The sequence below is a fragment of the Dipteris shenzhenensis genome, chromosome 24 (genome assembly GCF_047967505.1).
Source record: "Dipteris shenzhenensis isolate YYH24624 ecotype China chromosome 24, Dip_SZ_1.0, whole genome shotgun sequence".
NCBI lineage: Eukaryota > Viridiplantae > Streptophyta > Polypodiopsida > Gleicheniales > Dipteridaceae > Dipteris > Dipteris shenzhenensis.
In genome coordinates, this window is record NC_141619.1 from 19,962,007 (window position 1) to 19,975,543 (window position 13,537).

General features: G+C 42.0%; 1 protein-coding gene across 1 annotated transcript in view; it reads right to left on the reverse strand.

Moving 5' to 3' along the window:
• The window catches only part of LOC147886340 (uncharacterized), a 30,567-nt gene extending 20,646 nt beyond the window's left edge, over positions 1-9,921 (reverse strand). The window contains exon 1 of the mRNA XM_087395227.1: positions 9,753-9,921. Within this exon, the coding sequence (XP_087251353.1) occupies positions 9,753-9,921 (169 nt within the window). The remainder of the gene's footprint in view (positions 1-9,752) is intronic.
• Between the last annotated feature and the right edge of the window lie 3,616 nt (positions 9,922-13,537).

The following is a 13,537-nucleotide window of genomic DNA, read 5'->3' on the forward strand; positions in this document are numbered from 1 at the left end:
ATCAAGCTACCTACTATGCGCCTGTACATAGTAATATCTTCAAGAAGCTCACCTGTCTCTGCATTGAGCTTCACATTCTGCTCCAATGGAACAGAGATAGGCTTACAGCCTGTCATCCCATATTTGGACAGCATGTCCAAACCGTATTGCCTTTGCAACAGCCATATCCCACTCGGGGATCTAATAACCTCAATGCCCAAGAAGTAACGCAGCTCTCCCAAATCCTTCATCTCAAATTTCTACTTCAACAGCAGCTTCACTTCATTAATGTCTGCATCACTATCACCTGTAATAATCAAGTCATCAACATAGATGACTATAAGCACAATCCCTCTGTTTGTCCTTTTCACATAAAGTGAAAAATCTGAATTGGAAATCTGAAATCCAATAGTGACAAGATATTGCCCTATCTTGTCTGACCATGCCCTCGGCGCCTGTTTTAAGCCATACAAGGCTTTGCGCAACCTGCATACAAAATCGGGGTGTAAATTATCCTCATAACCTTCTGGCTGCATCATATAAACCTCTTCCTACAAATCACCATGCAAGAAGGCATTTTTCACATCCATCTGATGCAAAGACCATCCCTTTGCAGTAGCCATAGCAATTACTGCTCTCACGGTTGCCATCCTTGCAACTGGGCTGAAAGTTTCCTCATAGTCAATTCCATATGTCTGTGCAAAACCTTTGGCAACCAATCTTGCCTTGTACCTGCTAACAGACCCATCAGCATTGTGTTTTACTTTGTAAACCCACTTGCAGCCAATAGCCTTCTTATCATGAGGCAAAGGCATCAAATCCCAAGTGTGGTTTGCATCCAAGGCAGCCATCTCTTCATCCATAGCTGCTTCCCAATTTTTATGCCCTGCTGCATCCTCAAAACATGTGGGCTCTGGCTCCTCTAGAACCTTGACCATATAAGCATAGTGATGTGCTGTATACCCATCATATCTCAGCCTGTCAACTGGATACTTAATACGAGTGGACCTCCGTACAACTGGATCAGTTGCAGGAGTCTTTAAATCATGCCTGCTTTTCCTTGCACCAGGTGTAACAATAGACGGAATCCCAAGTTCCTCATCAAGGCTCATTTCAGAGCCGCTTGACTCTCCATCAACATGAGAGCTACCAGCAGACACATCAAACACTGGAGCATGGTCTACTTTTTCTTTTCCCTTATGTGATACCTACACAACACTATCAGGGCTGCCATGTGACGATTCACTAGATCTCAATCTCCCTGTCCATGCATTAGATCCACTAGTAGAGGACTCTTTGGGTCCACTCAAAGCTTGAGATTGCTGCTCTGCATTTATTGCAGCATTCCCATTTCCTGCATCTGCATCTCCTACCATAACAGTTGGTGCATACCAGTTGCTCATTTCATCAAAAACAACATCTCTGCTCACTTGCATTTTGCGGGTGGAAGGGTTATAACAACGATACCCTTTCTGATGCAGAGCATATCCAATAAAGATGCATTTTTCTGCCTTTGGATCCAGCTTTGTTCTCTTCTCATCAGGAACATGAACATAAGCTATGCAACCAAATACCTTCAAGTGAGAAATATCTGGTTTTTGGCCTGTATACATTTCTTCAGGCGTCATGCCATGGACAGCTGCAGTGGGGGTTCTGTTCATAATATAAACAGCAGTTGCTACTGCTTCAGCCCAAAAATAATCAGGCATGTTTTTCTCATTTAGGATCGCCCGTCCTACTTCTGCAATATGCCTGTTCTTCCTTTCTGCAACCCCATTCTGCTGAGGGGTAGACCTGCATGAGTACTTCCTTTGAATTCCCTGTTCTTTCAGATATTCACAAAATTCTTCTGAAAAGTACTCTCCCCCTCCATCAGATCTTAGCACTTTAATATGCACACCTTTCTCTTTTTCAACCATGGCCTTAAAAGCCTTGAAATGGCTGAACACTTCACTTTTGTGCTTCATAAAATAAATCCAAACCTTCCTAGTATAGTCATCAATAAACGTCACATAATAATGGCATCCACCAATAGAAGCAGCTTTGGTTGTCCAAACATCTGAATGGATCACTTCCAAAGGTCTTTTGCTCACCTTAGCATTTTTGGGAAATGCATGTCTGGCCTGCTTACCCATTTGGCATGCTTCACATACCTTTTGCATTCCCTCAACTCTGAATTTAGGCAAACTTGCAACAATGTTTTTCGTTTGCATAGATTTCAGCCTTTGTATATTCACATGCCCAATGCGCTTGTGCCATATCTCAATATCTGCAATGACACCTCTCCCATGCGCAAACATAGCAGCTTTCACCTCAGGCATATCAACATCCAAGGTGAACATTCTGCCATTTTTGTTGCCTTTCGCAACCAAGCGGCACTTATTTTCAAGTCCTCAACAAAGCATCCATCAGGATTAAATCTAACCTGCAGACCTTGCTCAACCATCTGGCCAACTGAAACCAGGTTCTTGGTGATTTTTGGAACATGAAGTACATCTGCCAAGTACTTTGTTTTGCCATCCTGCATAGCCAATGGCACTTTACCAACCTGCGTAATTGGGTGCGCAGTATCATCACCTGTTTCAACATAACCTGGCTTATCCAAATTTCTAACATCATGAAACCACTCACCATGACTGGTCATGTGGTTAGAGGCACCTGAATCAACATACCAAACATCATTGCAAGCTGCAGCATCTCCTGACATGGAGTTAACCATATGCTGCATCACAAAAAGGTGCTCATTTCTGTCGTCACCATGCCCACTTGATGATGCATAGTTGCTTTGCTGCAACTTCCCACTTTTGATGTCATTCTGTTTTTTATAGCATGTATTCTCCTTGTGTCCAGGCTTTCCACAATAATAGAATTCTGTGCTGCTATTTACTTGCTGGTTCCTTTGCCATGAACCACGGCCTCTTTGGCTCCCCCTGCCTCTAGAACTACCACGTCCTCCTCCATAGGACTGGTTTTCCTGTTGTTGCTGTTGGTTCTGATTTCCTGCACGGCCACCAAAACGGCCTCTTCCTCTACCCCTGCCTCTACCTGTATTCGAGTAGAAAGTAGTCTCTTGAGAAGTTGAGGTGGCTGAACCACCATTCCTTTGCTCTTCACTCAGCAAGAGAGCAATAAGTTCCTGAAAATCAGGAAATGTTTCACGGACTCCAATGGATGTCCGAAACTGTGCATAATCTTTCCCAAGACCATTCAAGGTCACAGACACTAAGTCCTCATCATCAACAGGTGCTCCAATGGAGGCAAGAGAATCTGCAAGGCCTTTCACCTTCAAGGAATACTCATTTATATTCAGATTTTTCCTTTGCACATTGTGCAACTCCTGCTTTAGCTGCATCTTTCGTGCTTTGGTATTTGTGCTATACAGCTTCACCAATGTATCCCATGCCTCCTTAGGTGTCTCTACATCCTGTATATGCACAATCATAGAATCTGAAATGCTAACAGACAGCCAATAGAAGCATTTTCTGGCTTTTTCATGCCACTCTTTAAAGGCCTTCAATTCAGCAGGAGTGGGAGCAGCACCCAACACTGGTTCTGCAGTTTCACCACTGATGTACTCCCAAACTCCCTTTCCCATAAGGAAGTTTGTCATCCTGAACTTCCATGCTTGGAAGTTGTTCTTGTCAAGCTTCTCACTGACAATGGTAGACAAATTCTCAGACATTTTACAAATCACGAATTGCAACAGCAACCTGTAAACACAGCAAATGCCTCACAAGGGCAAATAGCAAAACTTCTGCAAAAACCTCACAGGGGCAGATCTGCAACACTGACGAAAGTGGTATTTCACCACACAGTCACTTCCTAGTGACGATTTTGCATCAACAGGCAACAGGCATGAATCTGCAACTCCCAATATCTCTGCACAAAGGCATACGATGCAATTTCTGTGGCACCTTTCCACCGACTAGCCGCGCAGTGGTCGCACAGTGAAAAACAGGGCCTTTTTCTGAGTGCCTGCGAAGAACTTCCGCCTTCAAAACGGGCTCCGAAACGGCCTCAAATCAAAAAAATAAAGTCACCACACCGCGAAGGGCCTCTCAATCTGAAACAGTGCACTCCTGCACTTCTGGCTGTGCTACCTGCAGAGATTTGCTCCCAAACTCGAAATAGGAAAGCAACACTGGTCCTCTTAAATGGACACCACAAACTTGGCTTGCTTTCTTGAGCTCCTTACCACGAACAAGGCTCTGATACCATGTAAAGAATAAGAGAGAGAGATAGGAGACTCAAGTTCACAACACACAAAAGAGAGAGGACACAAGGTTGGAGGGTGAAGCCTTTCTTCACGTTTGCACACAACAACCATACAATAGAAGAGGGAAATACCCTATATGTCAAAACCTAGAATACGTGGTTCATATGTGAACCCAAACCAAAAACATACGTGGTAGTCTAACTACACCACGAGTAAAACTAACATAGGTGGTGACATAAATGATAGTCATCCAGGAGATGTATCGGGGGTAGAGCTTGATATCTCAACACTTTTCTGCAACTGGATTTTGCTCTGGAGTACGAGGGGATGTGAGCTCCCTCTTAATCCCACGTGTATCACAGAAATGCTGAAAGTCATGAGAGAGATACTCTCCACCATTGTCAGTCTCTGTAGGCATTTAAGCATTCTACTTGAGTCATTCTCAGCCAAGGCCAGCCATTTCTGAAATACCTGGAACACATCACTCTTCCGAGCTATAGCATAAGCCCACACTTTCCTAGTTTCATCATCAATGAATGTCACATACTATTCAGCCCCGCCTAATGACTGTGTAGGCATGGGACCGCATACATCTGAATGCACCAAATCAAGCTTTTTAAACTCTTTCTTTCCCCTTCTTTTATGGGCTGATTTAGTCTGCTTCCCATAGAGACAGTGCTCACAAAATTCAAAATGAGAGAAACTCAAATGCGGTACATAACCCAAACGGCATAAGAGTTTCATTCCATTTTGGCTCATGTGCCCCAACCTGCAATGCCACAAAGAAGTGCTTGGCTGCTCAGTTATTGCAACAACATGATCAAATACCCCTGATACATGTAAGGGATACAAAGTCCCACACTTGGCACCCTTGGGCAAAAGCATAGAGCCCTTCTGAATTTTCCAACTTTGAAAGCCAAAAGTGGTGTGAAAACCAGCATCATCTAGCTGACCCACTGAAATAAGACTCTTGCTCAGCTTAGGCACATGTCTCACATGTTTCAAAACAAATGTAGACCCATTTGCAAAAGAAAACTTTATGTCACCTACTCCCACTATGTCACATGCATAGTCATTTCCAAGATGCACACAACCTGTCTTTCCACTGTCATAAGTGGAGAACCATTCCCTATGGGGAGTAACATGGAATGAAGCACCAGAATCCAAAATCCAATCCTAGGAATATGCATCATCTGAAGTGGTAAGCAACTCTACAGATAAACTAGACATGAAGAGAACGTCATTGTCACCATATGTGTTACTGCATTGATCTCCTCGATCTTCACTTTTCCTTTGTCCTCCCTTGGACTCTCTTCCTTTTGATTTGCACCCCAATTTGCTTTCTTTTTCTTATCTTTTTGCTCTCTTTTCAGCTTGTAGCAATCCTTTTTCATATAGCCCTTCTTGCCACAATGGTAACACTCAATGTTCCGTGCCCTGGATTTGCTACGAGACTTTCCTCTTTCTTGGGACTTCCCCCTGAACTGTGATCTGCCCCTTTGCACATTTAAGGCTGCATCCTGCTTGTTGCCATCCATAGAATTTCGTCTAATCTCCTCGGCCAACAAGCTACCCACAACATCATCAAATTTCAGTACTCCACCAGGTGCAGAGTTACTGATAGCTGTACGGAAGGTATCCCATGAGGATGGCAATGAACATAAGAGAAATATTGCCTTAGTCTCCACGTCAAAATTCATCTTCTGAGCCTGAAGCTAGCTGAAAATAATATTGAATTCATTCAAGTGAGAAGCAATGGAGACCCCTTCCTTCATCTGCAACTCAAACAACCTCTTCATGAGGTAAACTTTATTAGAGGTAGTTTCCTTCTCATAAGTGGCACACAGTTTCTTCCACAAATCTTCTGTAGTCTGCTCATTTATACTACTGTGAAATAAACTGACTCTGCAAGATGAAGTCTAATAGTAGACTTTGCTAATGCATCCAACTCATTCCAATCATCCTCAGACATATTTGCAGGCTTAGGTTCAATCCCTGCCAAGGGTTTAATCTGCTTCTTTTGAATAAGCACATCCCTTATTTGTTCTTTCCACAAAGAAAAGTTTGTCATATCAAACTTTTTAATGTTGAAAAACTCCTTTTTAGACATGGAAGAGGATGCCATGATGCAAATAAAGCAAAATCCCAAATGCTAGTGCCTGCAAGAGAGAATCACAACAAATACTAGGTGCATCCAAATGTGTATGCCACAATAGACTGAAATATCACCAAAAACTCAAAGCTCAAAGCATCAAAAGATGCATCTGACTCATGTGCATATACTATGCATCCATATGAGCAAATCTGACCCAAAAGAAAATGCCGATAAGTGCCAAATGACTCAAGCATAAACACCGTCCACTGGCATATGCATCAATAATATCTCATCCAAGAGAGCACATCACTATCAGTGCATCACCTGCAATGTGTCAAAGCTGTCCCTCAGCATAAAATAGCATCCATGTGCAAAGCATCCATAAAAAATAGCATCCCACAAGGCAATTTGGGTCTATCAGCGCATCCAATAAGGACCGTAATGCATCCAAATGGCCTATAAATCATCCACTGCAACCCAATGCACACCATGAATGAGCGCACATTACTCAAACTGCAACCAGAGTGATCTGCATAAGGTATGCTCAAGAAATCATAGTCCCACGGTAATGACTGCTACTGAAAATAGAACCAGAGATGCCTCAAAACATGGGCGCCATTGCATAATCGGAATCAGCAAGAAAATCTGCAAATATCTCTCTTCTGCCAAAACTCCAAAATCCCAACCGATGAGTGAGAAATGGGAGTCAACACTTATCGACTGCCATGTGGCATAATAAGGTTTCAAAACCTTAGAATGAAAAATGCATAACAGAGAGACGAAATCGAATACACAGAGATCTATAACTCTGAAAATCCTCCACCGAATCATGCAAGAACTGATAGGTAGGGGTTTTTGGGCATCCGGAACGCAATGGGACAGACGGTTTTGGAAACTGTGGTCTCAATCACTGGGTCCAACACACGGACTAAAAAATGTTTTTGGAAACAGAGCTGTTTGTAAACTCCACCGGAGTGCGAATGATGAGCAACATAGAAGTTTTAGGACCTCCTGAGTCCACCGGAACTGTCAGATCTGCAAATGGTTACTCCAAACTTGAGTTCCAACACCCGGGCAAAAAACGCAGAAACTGACACAGTGAGTTAGAAATCCAATGAAATGATCCCAGATTCAAGAATGAAGGTTTTTCCAGGCTCCTGAAGTAATGTGGACACCAAAAGCGAGCAATAGTTGCCTCTACAAGTCAATACGGAGTCTCTGTCATCGAATGGAACAGGGAAAAGCTCAAAAAACGACTTTTTCTTTGAAAACACTTTACAGGCTCTCAAAACCACTTTGCAAAGCCAAAGTGACTTTTCCAAAGGTTCCTCCAAGGTCTCTGCACACTCGGATGCAAGTAAAGTCACCCACAAAGCTACCCACAGAGCTTCTCCTTCCTCCCACAGAGCTGCTGAGCTTCAAGCATTCATGCACGCTCAACTAGATCACCCGGGCTCTGATACCAGTTGAGAGTTCTCTCAACGGAAGCAAGAACAGAAGAAGGAGAGAGAGAAACAGAGAGCCACACAAGTTTTGGTGGGTGCAAAACCACCCTAATCTTCTTTTTCATTCATTTATATATGTCTTTGAGTATTGTACATAATTGGGGTAAAGGCACAGTGACCTTTAACCCCCACACTTTCTCTTTTCCCTTTCGTGATACTTGCATACCACTATCTGCATGGCTTTGAGGAGATTCTCCTAATCTCAATCTGCTTGTCCATGGCAAAGTATGTGAATTATTATTAGAGGACACTACAGGTCCACTAATATTTTGTGATTGCTGCTCCAACAATGATTGCACCTGTAGTTAGTAGATCTTTCCATCGGATCATCATAAGTCTTCCCTTGGAAAATTGCATATACTTCACATTCATCTCCGCCATTGTGACTGGATTGGACGGAATGACTTGGACAATCTATGCCTGTAGCATTGGTCCCCCAGCTATCGTTGTCACTTGTGGAGTGAAGAATAAACCATGAACCACCAAAAAAACACCACCCACTATCGGTGAATATGGCTCACTTAACATAGATCGACCCTATGGAAGGGCACCACATTGTTCGCACTCATATTGCAATTGGCAACAAACAGGGCTCTTGTGCATTCTCTTGCGAGCCGCACTAAAACTAGGTGCCACCATGTCCTAGTATGCCACAACCAACATCTTGCAGAGTTTTTTGAGCATCTCAATCCACATGTAAGTATTCGTCTATGGAGAGTGACCATCTAGGAGGCCGACAGGGCAGCCTTGTTGTCGATACTAGTCATCATGAATGGACTAAGAAAGGGATAGTAGAATCTAGTCCAGAGTATTGCAATCCAAAGGCAAATTCTGACACGGGAAGAACTATAGCTAGTTTTACTTGGTGAACAACTCATCAGGACCCAAGCCATCAATGCACGCAAAGGTCATTCTAATGATCAATCATTCATAGCTTCAGATAAAAGGAGAGGCAAAGGTAGAGGTAGATCATTTCAGCGAAGTGGTCATTATCAACAACAAAGTTAGTTTCAAAGTCAAAATCAGCGTCAACATCATCCTCAACAACATTAGCATCAGCAAAGAAGAAATCATTCCAACAGAGGACGAGGGAATGCATCCATCAACGTGTCAAACATTCAGTGCAACTATTGTCATAATTTTGGACACTATAAAAAGCAGTACGACCAAGTCAGTCAATCTAGCAACATTTGAGGCAATTTTCACGGGAGAGGAACTGATTGGGGTGGACATTCCAGTCACAGTCATTATGCCAAAATATAAAGCTGAGAATATGTTTCTTGCAAGTGAGGATATGTAGAAGAATGAAACAATATTCCTTGACATTGATTACAATTTAAAAGGGGAATGCAATTATCAAGTTGATCAAGCAAATAAGGATCCTTGGTACATTGACAGTGGCACATCATCTCTTATGACAAAACATTAGGAATGGTTCACAGAGATGAGACCATTAGAAGGACATAAGAATTTCATCTACATGGCAGATGAAATTTCACTAGTACGAAAGGATTGGTAAAAGATGTACTCTATGTTTCGAAGCTTAACAAGAACCTCTTATCACTTGGTCAAATGATGGAACACAACTATCGAGTCATATTTGATAGAGATGAATGCACTATCAGAGACAAATATAGAGGATATCAACTAGTAGGATGCTTGTTCAAAATGCTAGCTTTAGTTCCAGATTTCATGCCATGTCATCCCAACCACAACATATGTATTTCTCCTTATATTTATGCAAGCAAAGAATCTCCAACACATGTTAAGCAATGAAGCATTCAAGGTTGAGGCATTTGTGTGTCTTCTTGTTTAGAGGTTAATCTGCATCATACGATGGCATCTCAAAGCATAGCACTGGCAGCCCAAGTGAAACAACACAGAGAGAACAACCTAGTCAGCTCCTAAGAGGCATCTCTAACAAAAGGCCATTGACACAACAACCTACTAGAAGAACCTCCTGCACCAAGTGTCGACAGTAGCCTCTTCATGGGTTTTCTTTCACAACACCAGTGCCTCAGCAGCTCTCGAGGAAGCTCTAGCCTTGCAACATACTCTAGAGCCTTGACTATCGGCTCACGGGCAAGCTCCATAGCCATCATAGCTTCATCAACGATGCCTAGCATGTCAACAGCCAAGTAATTAACCTCATGGCTCCTATGAGCATTGCAACGTGTCCCTTATGGCTCACCTCCATGACCCAATAGCCCACATAGCCATGGCACACATAAGTTGCCCACAACGACCACAGCTTGTAGCTAGACAGAAGAAGATTCTAGTTGTGCACAACAAACCACCACAAAGAGACCTTGCATAGTGAGTACTAAGCTCACAGACGTCACTAAGCTCGATTGATGAACCACAGCCACCAGCAATGAAGCACAACAATGACCTAGCAAGACCGACTGCTAAACAACTCCTAGTGCCTAGCAAAGGCAAACGGCGCCCAAGCTAGAAGCCACCCTGCACCTTCCATAAACGATAGTATAGCGATGAACACCTGCATCAATAGTGAGCATCACTAGCTCAAAATGATATCCAACACCTCTCATCTCTAATTTTCTACAGAATTTATCAAGGACCATGTGGAAGATAAGGCTAGCTGTGGTAAATTAATTGTGGTTAGGTTAATATTTTGAGAGTGATCAGAGGTTTCCATGTGGAAAAAGTATTCCAAGACACCACGGTGACTGGAGGCCTAGTGGTGCCATCCAGATAATCAACTACAATTCATGGAGTGAAATTTGGGAAAAAGAGATTACAATGTACATCTACATCCAATAACAGGTTATATAAAAGTTAACAACTTATACTAAGAAAAAATTGAAGAGTGGATCTTACATTTATAAAAACTTTGCAATTGTTGAGAGCCTTAAAGGCCAAAAGATTACATCTAGCGACCATAAACATTCAAATATAAAAGTTAACAATAGTGCATATTGAAATCCTCAAATTGAACAAAAAGAGATTACATAAATGTAATAAAAACTTAGCAATTGCTAAGAGCCTTAGAGACCAAATCATTACATCAAGCAAGCCAAAATATATTGAGAGCCTTAAAGGCCAAAAGATTATATCCAGCCATTATTGAGTGGTTATGAGCCTCGTTGAGCAAGAGGGAATTTGTACAACTGAGTATTCCTACCAACCTAGCTTGTTGTATTAAAATGTTTTAGGGAGCCAATGGAGGAGACAATGGAGAAGCCGAAGACCACGCACATTGCCAGGACTCAGATTATGGCCCCTTAACAAGTCGAGAGTACTCTGTTGTGAAAATCTTGAGGCCTTTGTTGACATCTAGGGGGAACCCATACATCAAAGCCATAAAGAGGCCAGAGGTAAGCATGTCATCTAAGGTGGTGACATACAGATATGGGGGGAATTGACTGTGGGAATGAAGGGTGTCCACCACTAGAGCTAGCATTTATACTCCATGTGAGTGCGACGCAATCACCTTATACGAGAAGGCAGATAACATTGGGATCATGTTGCATTGAGGGGTGGTAGTAGGCATGGTGAAGATGAGTGGGTGAGCAATGGAACAGATGAGTAGGGGAGCAAATGAGCAAAGGAGCAGATGAGTGATGAGAGTTGGAGGAGGGAGCATGGAGCAAAGTAGAGTAGGGGGGGAAAAGAGTTGGAGGAGGGTGTGTGGAGAAAAGTAGCAGAGCGTGTGGAGAAAAGTAGCAAAGTAGGGGAGGATGAGAGCAATGTAGTAAAATGCCAAATGCAACAGATCTTATATATCATAAAGTTTGAGGGAGGTAGCAAGCTAAGGGTGTCCACTTTTGGACCACTTGCAGGGGAGTGTGACACCCCCTCGAGTGAAAATAAAAAGGTCTTGCTTCAATGTGAAATACCTCGATCGAGGTATCGTCTCCAATGAAATTGGCACACGCGGACAACCAAACCAAGCCAATACCTCGATCGAGGTCTTCCATTTTCATCCACCGAACCAAGATTATACCTCGATCGTGGTATTGAACATGGGTCATGTTCAATACCACGATCGAGGTATGTGGCATCCGACATGGCAGTTGACATACCTCGATCGAGGTACCGTGGCAAGTCCAAATACCTCAATCGTGGTATGCTCGATCGATGACTTGGCCGCATGTCAAATACCACTATTGAGGTATGTGGCATCCGACATGGCAACTGACATACCTCGATCGAGGTACCATCGGATGTTACATACCTCGATCGTGGTATGGTTGACCGATGACATGGCAGTTACCATACCACGATCGAGGTATGTGGAATGGTAGCTACCATACCACGATGTATGTGGCATCCGATATGTACTGCGCTGGTAGATGACATACCTCGATCGAGGTATCATGGCATGTCAATACCTCGATCGAGGTATGCTAGATGGATGGGTATGTGGCATGTCAAATACCACGATCGAGGTATGTGGCATCGCAAGTGGTATGCTAGACTATGATGTATGTGGCATGTCAAATACCACGATCGAGGTACATGGCATTGGCATACCTTCATCGTGGTATTGAAACCCTAAATTTTCGTATATAAGAAGAGGGACCCCCCCTCATTCTTCAAACCTCGATCGAGCTCCTCCTCATCAAAATAGACGGAATTGCTGGAGCAATGGAGAAGCACCGATGGAGGTCGACGGAGAACGACGGAGCGACGAAAATGGACGGAGCGGGAGATTCCAGGTAAGGTTTTTTAAGTGTAGCTTTTTTTTTTTGCGAAAATTTATTTAAAATTTAGTTTATAGAAATATCTAAAATATTTCAAATTTTAAAATGCATTTTTAATTACTTAAGTTTTTATTTAAATGTCAAAACGTATATATTTTGTTTTGAAAAATCATCTATTAGAAAAAAGAGAGATTAAAGTAGTTTTTATGTTATTTTTTAAATTAGTGAAGTTTTTAATTAAATATAAACACGTTTAAATTTTGTTGTTAGAAATCATCTATAAAAAAAAAGAAAATAAGAGTTTAAAGTAGCTTTTATATTAGTGATATTTGATTAATCAGTCCATACTTCAATAGACGTAGGAGCCTACCTTCCATGTATCAAAAAAGAGATTAAAGTAGTTTTTATATTATTTTTCAAATTAGGGAAGTGTAGCATCTTTAACACAAAGTTTGAAATTTCTTTGAAAATGAAATAAGACCAAGGATGTACATCTAAATCCCTTTTTCAATAACACTGTTAAATAACTATTGTGTGTGCATCTTCCATTGAAGAGTGAAGCAACTTAGAGCTTGTAGGAAGTGCATGTGTTGCATTTGCAACATAGCACTGTTGTAGGCATAACCACACATTTGGCCCATCTACTGTTAGGTGCATAGGATGATCCCAACGACATCCTACCTCATCAAGGAGTATGTGCTAAGTGTAATCAATCAAACAAATAGGATGATTTGAACAACACATTCGCCTACACATCATTTTCAAATCATACGGTGCGAGAGGTTGATCCAAGGAGAGGGTAGATCATGTGGCTAGCAATCCCTTTATGTGGCACGTGAAACTATAGAAATAGGAAACTAGGGAAGTTTGTAGATTTATGTATGGATATAGCGACATAGACAAATACAAAGACTTATGTGATTCCATGAAAACTTGTCATGAGCTTTTGCAAAAATTCAATCGAAATTGGCTAGCTAAAAGTTTTCATTACCCAAATAGATTATTAAATCCCATTGAATAGAATATTAATTTTCATTACCCAAATAGAATATTAATTTCCATGTGTTTTTTTGTG